Below are 20692 nucleotides of genomic sequence, written 5' to 3'. Positions count from 1 at the left end.
GGTTAATATTGAAAGTGGAACTCCCTATAAATATTTTTCAGCTTTTCAGTGCCCTTCCGTGTCAAAACTGACTCAGTGAATAAAACTACTTGCTCTGTCATCAGCTTCCCATGCATCTGCTAAAGAATGCTTGTTGGTTGGAGGGCAGTGTGCATATAGGAGGTAAGTTGAACATATAAGTTGCCTCCTGCACAAGGAGATTTTCTCAAGGAGCATAACTTTATGGCAAGCAAGGTAAAAAGATACTAACTCTAAGGCTCTAAGATACTGACCTTGAGGTCCTTGCACAGATCCTCAGCAGGTCTTAGCTGGCAATGCTTCACTGACTTGAGTAGAAGTGAATGATTTACAACAATGAAGGAAATCTAGCCTGCTGTCCACTCCTATGCTACATGTGTAGAATGTCCTGAGAGTGTGGTTGTTGATAAAATCAGGTTGTTTGGCATCAATTCACTGCTACAAAGCACATATCAGCCTTATTGCATGCTCGAGTGATGAGGGCTGCACTGCTGCCACCTCATACCAGGCAAGAGCAATACCACTTGGTCAGGATCAAAATATTCAAATGCCTCTTAAAGTGTTATTTTGTCTAACAGGTTTGGGGCTAATCCTCCTATTTACTCTCTGGCCTTGTCATAATTATCATATTTCTGTCTCTTTTTTTCTTTACTTTTTTTTTTAATAGAATTTGAGATCTGAAGGACCTGTTATCAGCTATTCTGATCTCTTCTGGCAGCAGAGGTAGTCTTAAGAAGTGCTTAAGATTAGTAGAAAGGAGCTCTGGCCATGTGCAAGCACTTGAGATGAGTGGGAATGCTGCTTCTGTAATCAGTGTGTTTGAAACTGAACTGACAATAGGAGCTAAGCTAAGCTATGTCTCTGGCTAGTCTTTTTCTCTACTAAATGAAGATTCCAAGCATACTTTATCCACTCTCTCCTGCTCAGTGCCCAGGACCCTTTGTACCAGAGACCACAGCGTTAGTACCTACACCACAGTTATTTCCCAAAGGACTGAATTCCTCTCTCCAGGTGGGTAAGAATATAACAAACATGAGATGATTTTTATTTAGAACCAGCTCTAATGTCTTCTGTTTGGTAAGCTTTTTTCACACTTTGAATAGGGCAGAGCCTAGCTCAGTGCTGGTTGTTTGCTGGTCGTTTGGTCTATTTGATCATCACGCCTAAGCAGTTTTATCCTATTTCTCTTTCTGTCACAGTAACAGACTAATGGCACATTCTGTTCTCATGCAGGTAGTCTGAGATCAGCAGATGCTGAAGATTGCACAGAAACTAAGATTGCACTTAAGTGTAAGGGCTGTCCCCAGGTAAAGCACAACTCGCTCTCTGAAGGATCAAGATAAAGATGATTGGTCAAATTATTCTTATATGTCAACTACCTAGTAGTTATGTAGGGAAGAGAAATGTATTTCTTCCAAGACTTTCAAAAGTATTTATTCTAGACTTTTGTTCTATAATTAGTCTATAATGGAAAAATCCTAACATGTGAATTTGCAGTTGCAAAATGGACTTGAGAATGAAGACAGGACAAAACAGGACCTTAGTTCTTGTCACTTTCCTGCTGTCTCTTCAGTAGAGGAATCATGCAGTTTGCACATAGATGGTCATGCTTTGTAGATTTGCTATGGAGAAAAAATAAAACACCTCTTCTAGAGTCCCTGGAGAAAACCTTTTTTCTTCTGCCAGGTCTGTAGATGAGTATTTCCTGGTATCAGGAAGAGTGACTGTCACCTTAGGATAAAGTAGGGCAGCTCAGGGAAGCTTTTTTCCCTGCAAATTTAAAAAAAAAAAATCTCCATTCAAAGGCACAGAAGAAATGTGAATGAAAGCAGCATTTGCATCTTTCTGCATAAGGTGCAGGCAGTCAAAGATCTGCATGCTCTAGGCAGCACAAGCATTGATTTCTAGTGCCTCAATGTGAATTTCACATATTCACAACAAAGATAATTTCTTTGATTTACATGCAAGGAAAGAGAAGAATCCAATCTCATTTGAGCACTGATAAAGATCAGGCTCCAGCATCTGAATACAACAGATGCTACACTCTTGTGGCATGGTGTGAAAGTCACAGAAGGGGTTATAATTAGACCTGCTCAAGCTTTTGGGCCATGTAATACCCAGCAGGGCAGCAGTGTCAGATTTACTCAGATGATAGCAAAGCTGAATGAAGAGGGAGACTGAATTACTCAGAATGAAAAGCCATATTGGCATCAGTGCTGGCAATATGGCTCTGAACATTTGAGAACATAAAGCTTAAACAGTCTGGCAAAGAACTTGGGTATTGCAATTCCTGGCCCTTTCTCTCTGCTGGACTATGTTACTCATCTTGTGTTCCCTCTTGGCTCTTATCTGTCTGTTGTTGCTTATGCTTTAAATAGAATTAAATAAGTCACTACTGTTAACCAAATATGTTGATAGCCAGTGTTTTCCAGAAATCATCTCTTTCTTTGAATAGAGCCTGTCTTACTAGACACCCTTCAGAGGGCTCAGCCTCTTCTGCATAGATCTTTATCCCAGAATTTTGGGGATATAAATCTGCAGTTATGTGCATCTTACTAATGACATTTCTCCATTGAGAAAAAGTTGTGTTTGCCTGAGTTAAAGCTTTTTTATTAGTCTGACCTTAACTCCCCTGTTTCCAGTACCAAGTGCAACTTTCCTCTGAAAAGCCAAAGGCAACATTTCCATGGAGCATATGGAGAAAATCCTGCATAGATCTCCTTTAGCTTGTTTGCCTCTGAAGTGCACACAAGGAAACATGTCAGGAATTAAGTCAAAACAGGTAATGTACAGTGGAAACCTCCTCTCATAAATTAGCTTTGATTCCTCAAAAGAAGGAAAGCCATGTGTGATTGGTTTTACCACATCCACTGTTGTCTTCTTGGTTTTTAGGATGTTGTGAGGAGTACAGAAAGCAAACACTCAGGCAGCACAAAGGTCAGGGTGTCAGTTTGGATAGGTGGGAGGAATTGGATTGTGTTGGAAGTATTTTGTGTTTTTTGGGGGAAAATACAACTTTCAGTCCAGAAAGCAGGTTTGTCTGTAGCTAAGTTGGGCCCTTGTTCCTGAAGTAGAATACTGAAGACGTAAGTGAGGGTTGGTTTCTTCATTCATTTATTAAACAAGCAATAAATAACACTTTATCTACTTCACAATGTGACCAGTCCCATTTCCACACGCTTCTGATTTGATCTGTGTTAACAGAACACGAGCTTCCAGACAAGCAAGCACAGAGTGTCTGCCTTGCTGGATTCCTTCTTTAGCCTGTGAAACAGCATATGTTTGTTTTGGCTGTCTGAATGTGGTATTTTTTGCTCACTGGAAAAGCTGACAGTGTTTCAGTCTCTGCACTGTTTTTTCTTGTTTTGTGTTTAACTTTTCACCTTCCACTTTCTTTCCTAGACTAGCAGAAATCACCTAAAAATCATCAGGAAAAGGTGGTATATTCCTGGAGGGAGGTGAGAGGCTGGGGTGTCCATTGCTTTTTCCTGAGTTTACCCGTAGGTTTATTCCCATCAGCCTGTAGAAGTTGGCTAGATTTTTATGTTCTTTGGTTTTCTCACTTCCTGTGTTTTGCAGAGCATAACCCGAGTGCCTCCTGCACTAGACTCCCTTTTAAACTGAATTTAACATAGATATGGAGTAGACAACAACATTCTGTTCTAAACAGAAATCAAGTGAAGTCAATTAAGCAGTTTATTGCCACTATACCTTATTAAGTCTTTGTTGCAAGCAAGATAGAGTTTGTGTCCTGCAGAATGGGTTGGTCTTATCCACCTAAAACAATCTCCTGCACTATGTCAGCAATGCTGTGGTCAACACAAGTGAAGTTAAAAAAAGCTGAATACACTGAACTGTGTAAATAAAGTACCCTTCCAATTGGGAATGCAGTCCTCCGTATGAAGAAGTGTGGCAGAATCTTAGATTTATTAAGGAATAGAAGAAAGCTGATTAAAGAATGGTCTCCAATCTGAAGTTATGAACTGATTTTCTAAAGCAGAGTCCCTCCTTGAGTAACTGAATGAACTGTCTGGATTTGGAAATAAGAGAAAGTGCTGCATGTATAATTTTAAAATAAACAGAGCCAAAGCCTGGAAGTGTGAAAGCAGCACTGGGAAACAACTTAAACATCAAAGAAGAATTTTTTGGATGTTTAACTGTTTGAAAACTGGACTCACATATTTTTATTTTAGCAGGAAAAAAGCCCTGTTAAATTATTTCGTAGACTGCCTTTGATCAAAGTTTTGAAATAGTGTCAAAATCAATCATAAGAAAACCTGGGATTGGGGAAGTAATGTTTCTTTTTAAATAAAAATTTATCTTTTTGACCTACAGAAGGTTTATTCCTTTTAGCATCATACTTGAGGTTTGTTCACCTTGTTATTCCAAGAATGAGAAAGTGCTGAAGCCAGTGTAAATGATGTAACAACACAGCCCACAAGAGGCCAGTATGTATTTAAGTTTTGAGCTATTCAAATCCATATTTGTCCAGTGTAAGAGGACCCAGGCATCTTCCTAGGAATGCAACAAGCTACACAACTTCATGTGAGCTGAGGGACACAGAAAGGTCAATAATGGTTGTGAAAGCTCCTGTGGTAGGAATGACCAGGACCTTATCAGCTGAGATAAAAAGGTAATTAATATTTACATAAACATATACTGTCAAGAATGTCATAATACTTTGTGTTCTGTGCCTGTGGTCAGGCAGGGTGGAAATTGGCTGTGTGAGTTCAATATCTTTAAGCCCACATCTGCTTTGTTTTTCTTTTTCTTTTCCTTCCCTTACAATGAAAGGAACTTTGTAAAGTTTCACTCCAAAGTGTAACCAGGCTTTGCCTTCAAAAAAATCTGTAGCCAAGGATGAAAAATTTGATCATGCAATAGAAATCTAAGTGAAGGGAATTGCGTTTTTGAGGTGAAAGGAGAACAGTAAAGGTGATTGGATAACTTTTAAGCCCTGTCATTGTAGCTTTTGTAGGATTTGAAAATCGAAATCTGAAGGCATGCAGAGCAGTGGACCAGTGAGCCAAGCAGCATCCTCTATCCCTTCTCATTTTATCACTGGGTGCTGCTGCTGTGGATTTGCCTCACAATGGCTGAGGGGCAAAACCACAGCATTCTTTTCAAGGGCCTCTTGGGACAGGGTAATATCTCTTATTTTCCTAGCCAGCCCAAATCAGTGCTGTCCCCAACACCCATGGCCATTGGTATGTACACGGGAGTGAAGGGATGAGACAGGGAGGCAAAGAGGATGGGAACATCTTCGGGCAGACCAGGCATAAGGAGACAGAAAATTTGTGTATCATACAGGCAGCCTGGAGGCAAAAGCCAGCTCAGCATGGAGATCAGGGTATATATATTCTGTTAAGGAAAAGGATCTCTTTGGAGAGATGCCCAAAACAGTACTTTTGGCATATCTGTAATTCCTGCTGGCAACAAAGCAAACTCTCAAGGTCATATGGTCTTAACACTGTCTTTCCTGTGGGCTGTATCTTCTAGGTGGCCATGCATCATCTTAACTTTATCATTTGTGCCCCCAAATCTTGCAAAGGCTTTTGGGTTGATTTTCTTCTGCCCCAAGATCTTTCAGCAGCATTAAACGACTGTGTCAGAGGCTACAATTCCTTACTGTGTCTGTCTTGTCACAGAACAATTTTTAAAACGAGAGAGCTGCAGTTTGTAGATGACTAATACTCATCCCTCAAGGACCACAATCAAATAGCCCAGTTTCCCCAAACTGCGTTTCACACATGGACCAATCTTGGATTATCTTGGCTTCAAGCAGCCTTCTTACTGTCTTGTCACTGCAGTGATGACAATGGCACAGCTCCCAGCCACACCCACTGGGAGCAGCTAGGGCACATGCTCTTGTGTAATTCACAAATCCCTTTGTATGTGATATACTTAGGAGAGCTGGGGAGGTCCTTGATTAGAAAGAAGTGTAATGAAATAGTCTAAATGAATTAAGATGGAATAACTCAAGCTGGTAATCAAGTTTCTTTTGATATTCCTGGTGTAAAATGGAGACATTCTGCTGCTAACCACAGAAAAATAACTCTGTTTTAGAGTGGTGTTCTCAGGGAGCTTTAGAATTTAGTTTTCAAGGACAGATCCTTACTGGGCAGTTTTTGGGGGAAAATCCAAACCAGTTTTACTTGACTTAACAACTAGTTAATACTAAAATAAACCAAATGGCTTCATTCTGATAGAAAAATTTTGCTCTTTAAAGCCCTCTGCAATTAAGCATCAAAGCAGAAGGATTTATCCTAAATTATGGGCATTTACCTAGACATAGGGCATGAGCAGCACTGAAGAGTGATATGCAGTTAGTGCTGAACCAAGTTCTAATGGGCTTTTTGATACATCCAGCTGTGAAGCCTTCTTGAATGACATCTGATATCGAGCACCTTACAGCACTCCTGCACAGCAAGGCAGCCCCATTTTCTCATTGTCTAGGTGACAAGATATCTGCAGAAAGAGCAAATTACTTGCCCAGAATCCTGCAGAAAATCAGCAAAGAAGCAAGGAGATGATCAGCAGCCTCCTACAGACAACTAGAATTCTTCCTGCTGCACAAACCTTTCTCTCTCAGGAGTTTTAGGTGATGAGCAGTTCTCTGTGTAGCTTTGTGGTTTGGGGCTTCTTGTTGTATCCTTTCTTTGCCATTCCTGGTAAATAAATCCTGAAAACATTACCTTGCTGTTCACTTAATTAACATGCTTTTTCCCCAACCAAAGTGTTTTTCAGGAAGTCTTCTGCCTTGTTGGAAACTTGTAGCATGCTGATGTGCTCCTTTGAGATCCTTGCTGGAGAAAGCCTTCCTGAATTTGTGGGAAAACCTTGTCCACTGAAAAAACCCAAGGGTGAGTAAAAAATATTTTTTTCTGGAAGAACTTTAGCTAGTACCTGCCAATAACTGACTGTATTTCCAGGTGCTCTCAGGTATATTCACTCATCCCATGCAAGTAAATACAGAAGAGAGGTAAACAAAAAGAGGTGCAAACTGCAGTTACCTATATCCATCCTCACTGTTTTTGGAGATTTTTCATGGATCAGTCAGATCAGTGGGAAAGCTGCTGTTCATTTAAGCTGCTGAAAACTTGTCCTTATTGATTTAAATGCAGCAGTTCTTACTATGCAGAATTCATGATTGAGTGATTTGGCTAGGGCTGGAAGAATGTGACCTTTAATGCATAAGTAAATAAGCCTTTCCGTCATGTATAATCTCTCCCATATGACAGATCTGTGACTGTCTAACGTGACAAAGATTGTATGAGTCTTTATTTTTTGAGACATATTATCACAAAAAGTCACAAATCATTCCTGTCAGTGTGAAGAGAGCTGCTAATGAAAGAATTTCATTCCAGAGTAGTATCTGTGATGGATGTAAAATTGTAAGTACAGTAAGTAAAATAAAGCAAGGTTAATCTAATCTCTTCCATAAAATAGACAGGAAAAAAACCCTGTGATTTAAAATAAACTCAAGCACAGAAAGTAAGTAACAGGTCATAGTTCCATTTCACTTATTCATTCATAAATTTAAATGTTTCTTCTTGGAGTTTAAGAGACAAAGCAATTTTCTGAGCTAAACTTAAAAGCAAACCAAGCCCTAGTGAAACATGGGAAAGAGAGAGTGGGTTACTTTTGTTCCTTAGTTTTGTAAGTAACAAAAAAGCCCTTATATTTTTAGACTAGTGAGGCCCTAATGCCTCTTGTGTGTCGTAGAATCACATAATGGCCTGGGTTGGAAGGCACATCAAAGATCGTCCAATTCCAGCCCCGTGCCTTGAGCAGGGACACCTCCCACTATCCCAGGCTGCTCAGAGCCCCATCCAGCCTGGCCTTGAACACTGCCAGGGATGGGGCACCCACAGCTTCTCTGGGCAGCCTGTGCCAGTGCCTCACCAACCTTACAATAAAGATTTTTTCCCTAATACCTGATCTAAGCCTGCTCTCTTTCAGTGTGAAGCCAATTCCCCTTGTCATGTTGCTATATTACTGTCCTTGTAAATAGTCTTGCCTCATCATTCATGTAGGCTCCCTTCAGGTACTGGAAGGCCACAATTGCGTCACTCCAAAGCCTTCTCCAGGCTGAACAATCCCAGTTCTCTCAGCTTTTCCTCACAGGAGAGGTGCTCCATCCCTCTCATTAACTTGGTGGCCTCCTCTGAACTTGCTTCAACAGGTCAATGTTCTTCCTTCAAGTGCCATTCAGGCAAAACCAATGTTAAGTCTTAGTAATACACAGTATTATTCAGGACACATATCCCAGTTCGTTCCTCTTTAATTTGTGATGTCCCATGGTTGCAAAAGTACTGCCCTTCCTCTGTTATTTTCCTTCCCTTGCTTTGTCCCTCTCTCTCCTCTTTCCTTAATCCTTAGTTCACCCTAATTCACCTCTTCTCTCAGACAGTCCTTTGCAAATCTTCCAGTCAGGCCACATCAAACTCTTCCTACAGTACTTCAGAGTCTTAAATCCAATAGCTTCCATTTGCCCTTCTCTGGTCTCTGTATTCCCCATGCAGTGCAGGGGGAATGCTCACTTTCAGTGCAGAGCATCAGAATAAAAGGATGTCTGTGAGAAGAAAACTGGCTTCAATTTTTCTGCCGTAGGCCAAAGAACGCATCTGATCCAAAATACATCACTAGCAGTGGAAAGACTTCTGTCTGTTTCTGGGGTTTTAGGAAGGCTATGAGGGGAAATTGGATTTGGCTTCAAAATTTCTGCCCTCAGAGATTCTGGATTTTCAACGGGTCATTCTTGTTAGTGATTAAAAAAAAAACTGATATAAACACAAAAAGAGGAGTTCACTAATACATTTGTTATACACACTCCCTGCCACCCCAGCCTACTGGGAGGTTCTGCTTGCTGTTTCTCTATGGTTTTTTCCTCTTTCCAGTCTGAATGCTGTTCCTGAGATGACACAGGTAACTACAAGTCTGAAGTGTTCTGTGCCTACACTGATGCCATCTGCACAATGTCCTTGATTATGACTAAAGATAAGCTCTAGAAGTCTGGCTTCACCATTGCCTAGCCCAGTTGCTAATAGCCAAGCTTGTAAGAGTTTTGAAGTTAGGCAAAGGGCTGATTTGCTGCAAGTAGAGGGATGTGAAGCAGGATGGAAGAATCTACCCACTGCTCACTGTGAGCTCTATGGCTCTTGCCCTCTGAGCCCACTGCACAAAAAGAAGCACGTGTTTTCACAGGAGCAAACATTGTGCTTATTATGGAGAGCCTTTGTGTTCCCTGACAAAAAAATAACACAAAGCATATAGGTTTGAAATGTACACCGTGCATCTCCAGTGGGAATGGGGCAGACCCAGGCAACATTTCCACAGTCTTCTGTGGCTGACAGGAAACTCTGTTGTGCAGAGAGTGATAGGTAATGTTTGCTCTCAGACCCACAAGGTTCTTTGTACAATGTCAACATCAACTACAGACAAACATCTGAGGGTCAGAACTGGTGGACCCAACTGTAACTATCTTTTCTTGCATGTCTCCACAACATTCATGATTCACTAGTCTTTTTAGGCTTGAACAGAAATGTAACTTGTACAAACCAACCTGCAATTACCTTCGTACCCATAAGAAAACACCTTTTAAGAGAGAGCAGATTTAAGTTTGAAGCCTGGTTATTACACATAATAAGCCAAATTCTTCACTGACGTCAGTGTAGAAGGGGAGTGAGTCACTACTGAATTTGGACCAGTTTTAGCCAAGAAGATGGAAATTATAAAATGCACCTTGGCACTGTCATTTTAGTGCAAGTGAAATTTGTCCAAACACTGTTACAGCACTTTGGAGTGAGTGGATGGGCCTGGGCATAATGAGAATTATATTTTTTTCATCTGCATGTGCTTCCTATCACCAAACAAATGTGTACTTGCTTTTTGAAAGAAAACCAAACACATTTTATGCAGAAAACTGGTTTTTAATCAGTGCTGAGTAACAGTGATGCTACCTGCCTGCCTTACCTTTTATTGCAGCAGGTCTATCTCTTCAAGATGGTCTTTGCCATTAGCATCATCTTTTAAGTATAATACTTATAATTTTGATTAAGTCCTAGGCAGGGTTGGGCACAGGCTGTTTGGTAGTGTGGTGGATTACCTTACTTAAACAAATAGTGATCCTGTGCCAGGCACTGCAGCATTCTTGGCAGGCAAAGCAGTAATATGGCAGTCATCCTTCAACTTCAGCTTGTTCCAGGTATGCTTGCAGATGTCATCTGCAGTTGCCTGAAACTATTTACTTTACAATGGCAAAGAGAGAAAAAAGAGCAGAAGAATTCAGGCAGAACTGAACAGAAAACCAGTGAGTCTGTTAGTAAACAGCTTTATAGGATTATGTGCAGCTTTTAGTGAGCATTATAGGCTATAGTTAGCTTAATTTCTACTGAAGTTGAAGGAGTGAATTTATCTTTCTCCTACCAATCAAGAAATCAAAAGTATTTCATGGACATTTTGCTGTTTAGTGTAAGAATTTGGATATCAAGAACGAAAAATAAGACTGTCTTTTTGAATGTTTGTCTCTGGTATTTTAACAGGTGTGCTCCCTAAATCCTGACAGAACCTCAACCACTAAAAGTGAAAAACAGACATCAGTGTCAGTGCTTGGGATCTCCCTGGTAAAGAAAGTGCAAAGCTTCACTTAGAAGTTCAATGAGAAAGAGTCAAAGTGGGATGATAAGTATGAATGATGATTCAACGGATGATGGACTGGCCCACACTGTGAAAATGAAGGGTGTTCAACCCAGTTACTTAAGAGGCTTGGGTGTTAAGACTGGAGGTCTAGTACAGAACACTCTGCTCTTCACTGATGGTAAGTGGTGGAAAGTAAACATCTTAGCACAGTGGGTGGATCACATGTGAGACAGCAAGGTTTGACCTGCAAAATTCATAAAGCAAAAACATAAAACCCCAGAGCTTGGGTTGACAAAATTGGAATCCACAGTCTCATAAAGCTAGTGTGACAGGCAAGCAGAGGAGCATCAAGACCTCTTTTTCACACTGGAAATAAAGTCCCAAGTCTGGAATCTCTCTTGCACAGGAACCCATGTTATATCCTGCAAAGACAATGACACCTGTTTTGATTTATAATGTACTTGCTGGTATTCTTCTTGCCCATCCCTTCCCATTTCCCAGAGATTCCAATTCAGTTTGTCAGCAATCTCAAGAACATCCAAGTGAAGAGGAAGGGAAAAGCCTGCCTAGAGTGTGTGTTAACTCCTGAAGGTGTCTCCCTGAAGGGGATGAAAAATGGATGAGTGATAGAGAGGTCTCCTGAGTACACCAGGAGGTGAGAAGGGAAGAGAGCAGAGCTTACCATTTAATGCAACGGGCTGAGTGACTGTGATCACAGTGGTCACAGGGTACACGAGACAGTGACCCTAATGAGCAGCACAGCAGTGCCAATGCAGCTGTGGGAGGGACTCAAGAGAGGAAGAAGAGAAGGAATATTTAGTCTTTACACTGTTTTTTACTGCTCCAATGGAGCAGTGCTGCTTTGCTGGAACACTTTTAGGAAATGTGTAAAATAACACTGATCTGCAGTCTTTTTATTGCTTAACGTGGAATAAGCTGTTAGTCTGTACCTTCTGTTGGTAGTATGAAGGTAATAATGAAGGACTTTTTGCTGTATGAAGTGGTAGAAGCATAAAGCAATAAATCTTTCATTTAAGTCCTTACACCTCTCACCTAAACCAGACTAGTAAAATGTATTGTGTGTTTTATTTTAGTCAGGATTGCCCTAATGAATTCTTATCCTGATTCTTTAAAGTTACCTATGGGACTTGGACTTGACTGCAGTTTGCTGAAGACCAGCATCACAACAGGAGGCTGGTAAATGTTTAATATCACATTTGTTTTGTGAATTAATTTGCAGTAGCATTATTGATGCTGTAAACTTTAGTCTATGATCTTTACAGAAATACACATAGCTGTTAAGAAAACCACAAAGAAAAGTTGGAAAGTTTAGCTTCATGCTCTCAGCATAGGCTGGAGGAGAATTTCAAAGTTAGGGTTTGGATTTTACTGGCTGCTAGTCTTTGAGAGGACTTCTGCTAGATGTGGACCAGCTTTGAACTATGCCCAGGTGCTTTCTATTAAAAGCATTTTAAGACCATTTTGAAATTAACTACCTAGGAGGAGGATAAAATTATAGCAGTGCATCCTTTACAAGTTCAGTAACTGCTGAACATTCTCTTGCTGGTGTGGTAGGAAGGAAACTTCAGGGGCCAAAAGAAGCTCAGCTGTGGGGGCAGGAAGATTTTCTTAAATGGAGGATGGATCTGCCCTTGTAGCCAACCCTGATGTATCTCTATGAGGCTGGTCCTTCATTTTTGTGTAATGAGAAAATGAAGGCTCCTGCAGGATGGGTACCAGGCCTGGTGTCTGAGTGCCTTCTGTGGGCCATGGCCAGGGTGGTCTGAAGGGACAATGCAAGGCAAGGGCCATCTCTGGTCATTCCTGTGTGAGAGAAACCATTTCTGTGGCACAGCTAACCTGGAAGTTGTGTCTGAGCTGCCTCTGACTCCTGTGCACACTGGAATTGTAGTCTGGTGTTTTAGTTACTGATTCATCTTTGCCCATCAGAGCTCAGATGCAAATATTGTGTAGGCAGTAGAGGGAGTGTTTGGCTGGTGTGTCAGGTCCTCTGTACCAGCTATGAGAATGGAGCTATGCCAAGGGCCACTCTTCTGCTTCTGCTTTTGGATTCCTATAGCTGCATTCCCTTCAGTGAACACACAAAAAGGAGAGGAAAAACTGCTTAGGAACAACCTTTTCTATCCCACTTTCTTCACAGGACTTCTTCCAATTTACTAAACCACTTTCATCCTGTGATCTGCCCATACTGTTAGGAGATCTCCCTGCTTTTCAACATCTTCTTGGTGTTTGAAGTGCTCAGCTGACAATTCTGAACAGTTTTTTACTCACATGCTTCCACTGTGATTTTTTCCAGAGACAGAGTACCAAACCTAACAGAGTTTAAGGAGTGTCTGGTTGATGTTTAGTCATATGGTTTAATTTTGGGCAGAACTGCAAGTTGCCGATAACTGAAATTGATGATCCTTATAAGTCCCTTTCAACGTGAGCTATTCCATGATTCTGACATTTGCAACCATAAAGTGTGTGATGTCCCTACTTTTAACTGGGGATCCTGACAAGCTGTGTTGCCCTGAATGATGCAAAGGTGGGAGGAATATGGCTCAAGAAGGCAAATAGGTAAAATGCCCATGGGATGATCAGAATAACGAAAGGCTGCAAAACCCTAATGGGACTTGGCGTGGTGTGGATAAAGGGCTTCTAATGGAGGACAAACAGATGGATAGATCAGATAAGAACAGATCATATCCTTCCCACACTACTACTGTCTCAGGCTTACTAAGTTTTGGCTTTGGATCTTGGCTTTGTCAAACTTTTCCTTTGCAGTCTCCTGTGAAGATGCTTTCACATTTGCTAACCCATTTTGTCAGCCTGCGGGCTCACACTCTTTCCCACAAGGTTGGCTTCTCACCACCCACCTTTCTCCCTCCTAGTCTCTGATTTTCAGAGTAATCAGTAAATGCATCCTCTGCATGCAAACACACACCCTTCAGCACATACCATGTGGCCCATCTAGGCAGATGCACAGATCCACGTAATACTGAATTAATTTTGTCCATGGATCACTTTGCCTCAGTAGGAGCCAGGAATCCTGACAGCTTAGACATCTTAGGGCAGGAAACTCTGATCATAAGATTCAGGGACACGGCTGGAAATTCTGTTCATTGCAGTCTGTGTTGTTTCCTGCCTCGGTCTTTTTGTCGGGTGGTGGGCTTGAAAAGGATTTGGATAGTGAAGCAGGGACTCATCACTGACCAAGCTGGGAGAGGAGCAGGGGGGCGGACGTGCCTGTGTCCTTCCTGTTCTTTACCAGGTGTACACAAAGACCTGCAGAATCGGGTTGCTGGCTGCTTTTAAGTGGCTTAGTCAAGAATTTTGGCTTGAGCCTTTGCTTCAAGCGTTGATGCCATGAGCAACAAGCAAAGCACGTTGTCTGAAACGATGACTAGAAGGGAGCTGCGTGTATGGCTCGGCTCTTGGCAGGCAGATGGCGCCAGATGGGCGCTCAGTGGCAAAAAGCCTCTCCTTCCCCCTGGATCACGGCAGCCGGGTAAAACCTCTGCCGGGACAAACAGGAGCACTGGTGCTGTGCCTGCCACACCGAATGGTTATCAGACTTGTGCTGCAGTGGAAATACATCCACAGCAAAGCTTTCCTCTCCAGCAGGGAGAGTTGGTTTTCCTGAGTACCAGCAGAGAATCGTGATTTCTTATGCTGTGCATTGCGTGGCAAAAATAAAGAAATAAAAAACAACAAATATGTTTAGAATCATAGAATGGCTCAGGTTGGAAGGGGTCTTAAAAATCATCTAGACCAGGTTGTTCAGAAGCCCCATCCTTCCTGTGGCTTTGAACACTGTCAGGGATGGGACATCCACAGCTTCTCTGGGCAACCTGTGTCAGTGCTTCACCACCCTCCCAGTAAAGAATTTCTCCATAATACCTAATCTAAATCTACTCTCTTCCAGTTTGAACCCTTTATCCCTTGTCCTGATACTACAGGCTAAAGTAAATAATTTCTCCCCATCTCTCTTGTAGGCTCCCTTCAGGTACTGGGAGCCTGTTGGTTTTGTTTTGGCTTTCATTATTATGTGCAAGACATCCTTATGATTCCCCCATGTTACTCTGCTGCAAATAAGGGAGCATTTTCGTTACTAACTTTGGCTCTATTATCTTTATCGTGATCTTAGGTATATATCCCCATGGGACTTTAGGGAAGAACAGCAGAAAGATGCTTTACAAAACCAAAAAGCTGCCTGGAATCAAATCTCCAGGTCCTGGGGAAGTGAGGGGCTTTGGCATTTGCTAATCCCCAGAGCTTCCTCTTTTTCTGCTGAGGTGAACAACTAAAAGAGGGCTGGTGACTCACTGTATATGAAACAGAACTAAATCAGCTGAATCAAAACCATGATCAATCAAAGCACAAGACAAAATTTTGAGTGTCCCTGAAGACTTTCACAAAACACCAAATTCTGATAGAAAAAACATGAAGGAGTGTATGAGGGCTCAGTTTTGGACCCCTTTTTCTGGGAACTTGCAGGTACAGGATAGGTGTCAAGTTATATTTGCAGCTGCAGCCTTCAAATGCCTTCTGTTCTTTCCAGATTCTCCAATTATGGAAGAACCTGTCCTCAAGATTTTTGCTACACACAGTGTCACTGTGAAGAACCAAGCACACTGCAAGCATCAAGGTCCCCTTGGCAAAACCAAGGCTCAAAGTCACATCAAGGACAGTATGGAGGAGACTGAGAAAGAAGATGTGGTGTTGGAGAAAGCCAGTGAGTGCATTACAACTAAAACCATAGTGAGAAAAGACAGCGCAGCCATTGTGCTGAATCTGAAAAATCCCTTTGTCTGCAGAGAAATGTAGTGATAGGAAAAGGGGCAATGGCTTCAAGGGTACCTTTGGATTAACATTAGGAAGAAATTCCATACTGTGAGGGTGGCTGTGGATGCCCCATCCCTGGAAATGTTCCAGAATGGGTTGGATGGGGCTCTGAGCAACCTGGTCTAGTGGAAGATGTCCCTGCTCATGGCAGAGTATCTTTAAGATTTCTTCCAACCAAAACCATTATATGAAAAACTAATTTAGTTAGAAAACACTGCTAATCTGTCTTCTGAGAGTTACAGTTCAGGTACCTGATCTAGTTGAAGATGTCACTGCTTATTGCAGGGGGATTAAACTAGATAAGCTTTAAATGTCCCAGGTCAAACTATCCTCTGAGACCTCTTATTCCTATATTTGATTCCCAATTATACCAATTTTCTAATCCCCATTCCCAAGGCCAGAGTGCATCACAGGAAATACAAGGCAAACAGCAAGTCTGGGCTATTGAAACATTTAAGAAAGAAAATCACCAACTTCAAGCAATCTATATAATTTTTCACCTAAAACTTTGCAATTTTGCCCAAACTTCCAATGGATTAGGGAAGATGTTTCTGAGCTACTCTGTAATGCACTGCAGAAAGAGCTCATTTTCAGAATAAGTGCAATAGTTGAAATGTTTAAACATTTGAAGTGACCAAGAGAAGTAGGTGGCAAAGAAATTGTCTTTAGAAAAGCATTGTGATCCTGACTAAATCTAAACATACAAATTATCCCTCCTTCACTTCCTGCTATACATACATATATTTCTCTATACACACAAATATAATACATGTACACAATTTGAAGTCAATAAATTGTGATTGTTCTGTGCTAGTTTGATTTTTCTCTGTGTAGAGCCTCTGAGAGAGGTGTCTCACAAAAGCTGCTTGAGTGGCTTGTTACCCAAGCAACCATGAGAGGCCAGAACATTCAGCACCTCTGAAAGTCACACCTATGGGTTTGGGTGTCTCATTTTGACTGCTTTTTCCTGAATTAGACCAGAACTGACTTGAACAAGTGGCTGATTTTGTTGTATCCATCAGATATCAACCATATGATCCATGCTTAACACAGCTTGTGCAACACATGGGAATGTTCCTATCAGCAGCAGCATCTGACTAACGAGACTGTTGCTCTTCTTTTTCTGTTAATATTTTGGTTGTTTCTTGGACTCTTTCCTCTGTCTCATTCAAAATGTTGGGATTTCACATTAATTAAATTGCAATCACTCATGGTATTGTCCTGGTTTCCACTGGGATAAAGTTAATTTTATTTTTAGTAGCTAGTACAACACTGTTTTGGATTTTGTAGCTAAGTAGTGTTTTCTCTTATTAAAGGACTACTCAGGTTCCCATGCTCTGCCAGTGAGCAGGGGCACAAGCTGGGAGGGAGCATGGCCAGGACAGCTAGCCCAACCTGAGGGATATTCTTATATCATAGATTGTCGTGCTCAGTATATAAACTGGGGACAATTGGCTGGGGGCTGCCAGTCACTGCTCAGGGACAGGCTGGACCTCAGTCAGAAGGTGATAAGCAACTGTAGCCATCTCTTGGGTCTTATCTCCCTGTCTCTCTCTCTCTCTCTTTTTCCTCTTCTTGGCTTATCTCAGTCCAAAAGCAATAAAAACTAAATTAGTAATTCCTACGTAACTATTTTAAAAAGGACACAGAGATGCCCAGCTGGGGAGAATTAAGTACCTGCAAACAGCCGAGATCAATGTGGTGAAGGTGTTCTGAAGTGTAGGTAGCTTTGGTACTTAAGGTTTACATAGATGTTGCCAAATGCCCTAATGTATGACAAAGAATATAATTTGCCATACATGTTACTATGCTCATCAACCCCCGCCCCCATCAACCCTTTAAAAAAAAAAAAAAACTCCTGTGAGATTCATGAAAGTTGCTTGCATTCTTTTATTTTAATACTGGATTTTTAGTAGCAAAGATCTGTCCCTAGTTCCGAAATGATCAATACCACAGACAAACTCTAAAGGATTACAGTAGCCTTAGAAATACTGAAATGGATGAAATGGACAGATTTTATTTTGTGCCAGTTATAGAGACTTCTTTCTCTATATGACTCTAAAGCATTTTGCAAAAAAGAAAAAAAAGACTGTCAGATGCCATCAATAAATAGCCTAAACTATTGGTGGAATTCTGTAACAGATACTGAAGTGGGCCTTAGGAGCTGCACCTAATTCAGAAAAAAAATGACCAAGTGTGGAAGCCAGCATCTCTGCAGTGGATGAAAGCCTTGAGGTTAAATAGTTACTCAGATGGGAAAGCATTCAGGCTCCTTTACATCAGAAGATAACACAAAACCAATTTAAAGCCTGGAGCTATGATTCCTTTCCTATTTGAAGACTTGCATTATCTCACACTAGGCTTAGGAGAGGGGAATACTCTCTGTCCATATGCACTGTATTCCTTATGACCTCTGTGCTCAAGTGAGAGCCTTGTATAAAATGCATTAATCAAGTTTGTTATGCCATGCTGCACTGGATGACTTTTTTGGTGCCAGGGGGAAGGTTGTTGCATTTTAGCTGAGAATTTCAGAGCACGACTTGTATTTGGATACACAACTCCCTATTCTTTCGATTGAAAACATACAGCTTTTTTAAACAGTCCATCTTTTGCTCTTCTCATATATAATGGAGGCCACTGAAAAGTAAGCTAAAGAGCAAAAGCAAGATCTGTATTTTTTAAAATTACTAATTATCGGGGTACTGTAATCTTTGGCAAGGAAATTTGAATGACATTAATAGGATCTTGCAAGTCAGTAAGCACATTCCCTAATCCCAGTCCACCTAGCACCTGACTTCTTCCCACAGGACTGTAGGAGGGATTTATTAAACAAGAAGAGACACAAGGGACTCAGGGTCATAGAAAACAGGTTGTAGGAAATGTACTGCAGAGCTCACCAGCCAGCTAGGAAGAGACAGAAGCAAATATTTAATGCTAAACACCTCTTCTAAGCACATGTGGAAAATGAGTAGTGGGCAGTGCTCACAGCAGATTCCAGATGATTCTGTGCCAGAACGTTTGAGTTTTTTCCTTAAATGGCCAACCTTAAAACAGTGTCTCCATTATGTGCCATGTTAGGAATCACATTGTTTTGCTGGACAGAATTTGCTCTGTGTTTCTTAAGGTTGTTTTATACCCAAAACCCTGCAGGTCTGGCATCCTGAAATGGGACCAAGCTCTGTATTCACATTTGCAAGCTGTGGACTCTGCTGCTGTCACACAGCCTTCAGAACTGCTGAAGGTGGTGGATTTTTCAACTCCAGCTTCAGCTTAGCCTGGCAGCAAACCAGACCATGAAGATGCTCTGTAAGGACATTAAAGACATGAGTTGAAGACACCAAAAAGCAGAAAAAAATGCACTAATATCCCTATCTCTAGTACCATTCACAGACAAATACTACTTCTGAATCTAAGCCAAGAGTGAAGCTGGTATGGGAGAAGCAGCATCGTTAGAGGAAGGAATTCTAGCAATGTCACCTTCAGGTAAGATCTGCAGTATCTACCTAGCTGGAACTCCTACCTGTAAGCTGTTAGTCTCTTTTGTAAAAAGAGTTTTGTTAGTACATTTTGTAAAGCTTTATCAGATTAATCTTCCACAAAAAAAAAAGCATTTATCATCACAGCTTGGCTGGGTTTTGTTCAGTTTTCAGAGGTTCTAAGAGGAGATGGAGAACAGCACAAAACTGCACAATCCTTGAGCCAAATGTAAATAATTCTGCCATCCTTCTTGCTAAGCTGTCCCCTGAATGAGTATGTCAGGTATAATGGTGTAATAGGTGTTTTTTTGTCACCACAACTTCACATCACACCTCACATGTGGTTACAGAGGTCATTTTTGGAAGATTCCCTGATTCCTGACATGGATTCAGTAGTCTGAGTATGGGTTAGGACAGTTGATCCTACAGTAAACAAACCATCATGTCTGAAACAGCCATTTGCTGTAAATATGTGGTGTTACTGAGACAGGATTATAGTCCTTTCAGGCCCTCAGTAAGTACTCAGCCTTCTGGTACCAAAAGCTAAAGTAATATTAGCAGAGGTCATGCTTCAAGAACACTAATTATGTCTTGAGAATGAAGATATAAAAGAGAATGACCTGCCATGAAATCCCTAGCTACCTTACTAAATGAGGTAGCAAAGCATCTAAATCTTTATTGTTTAGAACTTGTTTGCTTAATTATTAATTTGAACATTCAGGCTTTTTGTGTAAGATACTCCCAGGTGACCAAGCATGATGCTGGCTGTCCTCAGTAGCAGTAAGGCCAGCAGGAATAGGTGATTCATGAGTAGAGCAGAAGGACTTTCAGGTTTCACTGAGGAAGTCTCAGATGGCAACATCCAGTTGGCCAATATGGAAATGGTCATTTCTCTTCTCAGTCTGCACTTTGGAACTACACAACCCATCCACAGGGGATGGCTCTATCATTTATTATTATGGTTTACTGTATCATCAAATAAACACCAAAAAAATCCCAGAGAGACTGTAGGCTCCAGACAAATTTCTCTGGTGTAGCATGGCAACATGAAGTACTGTGCTGAAGACTGTGGGAAGTCCTGTAAGAAACAGACATTACACAAAACTGCTTGTGGCAGAATTTGGACAGTAAAATCCTCAAATGAGGCATTAAAGCTGCCTTTTCCTTTCTTTTGTTCTCATTCATGTATTACATGTAAACAACACTTTTTTGGCATGTTTTTTACATTATTTTAAAATATTCCTGTTCCACCCACCTCACCTGAAATTGTCCTGAGCAGGTGTTCATCAGAAAGAAGTTGGTTACATTGATGTTTTTCTTGTGGTTGCATAATTATTGAGAAAACTGACAACATTTTAACCCTTACATGGAGTGCCTTCTACTGAAAGTCTGAAGGGTGGTTCTTACAGTCTCTGATGTGACTCAACAGGCTGAAGAATGGCTTTACCTTTCTGTGCAATCTCTCACTCTCTTATTTTTAAAGTCTTTTTCTCTGTTTTTTTCATTCCTGCCCTCCCAGATTTGATCTGACTGTGAGGCTGAAGAGCCACATGGTGGTTTGTGCTGGGACAGCACAATGCCTTTCACATCTTATCTGTAAGCTTCTGTGTTGTGTCCTGTCAGAGTAGGAATCCTGCAGTTAGTGTTTTCTTGGGCATCTGGTGAAATACAGCTGCAGGTTTTGGGAGCCTGGAGCTGTTATTTAGCTT

At 41.2% G+C, this 20692-nt stretch overlaps 1 protein-coding gene across 1 annotated transcript in view; it reads left to right on the top strand.

Annotated features, from left to right (window-relative positions):
- Positions 1-19: 19 nt before the first annotated feature.
- LOC110468077 (uncharacterized) overlaps positions 20-20692 on the top strand; it is a 36352-nt gene continuing 15679 nt past the window's right edge. Inside the window, exons 1-5 of the mRNA XM_085581485.1 lie at positions 20-6881; positions 10563-10837; positions 15224-15397; positions 18658-18990; positions 20503-20579. Of these exons, the coding sequence (XP_085437611.1) occupies positions 10678-10837; positions 15224-15397; positions 18658-18671 (348 nt within the window). The 5' untranslated portion in view covers positions 20-6881; positions 10563-10677 and the 3' untranslated portion in view covers positions 18672-18990; positions 20503-20579. The remainder of the gene's footprint in view (positions 6882-10562; positions 10838-15223; positions 15398-18657; positions 18991-20502; positions 20580-20692) is intronic.

Source organism: Lonchura striata, chromosome 5, assembly GCF_050655825.1.
Source record: "Lonchura striata isolate lonStrDom1 chromosome 5, ASM5065582v1, whole genome shotgun sequence".
Taxonomy (NCBI): domain Eukaryota; kingdom Metazoa; phylum Chordata; class Aves; order Passeriformes; family Estrildidae; genus Lonchura; species Lonchura striata.
The sequence above is the reverse complement of the archived record's forward strand: the minus strand, read 5'-3'. Positions and strand labels throughout refer to the sequence as shown.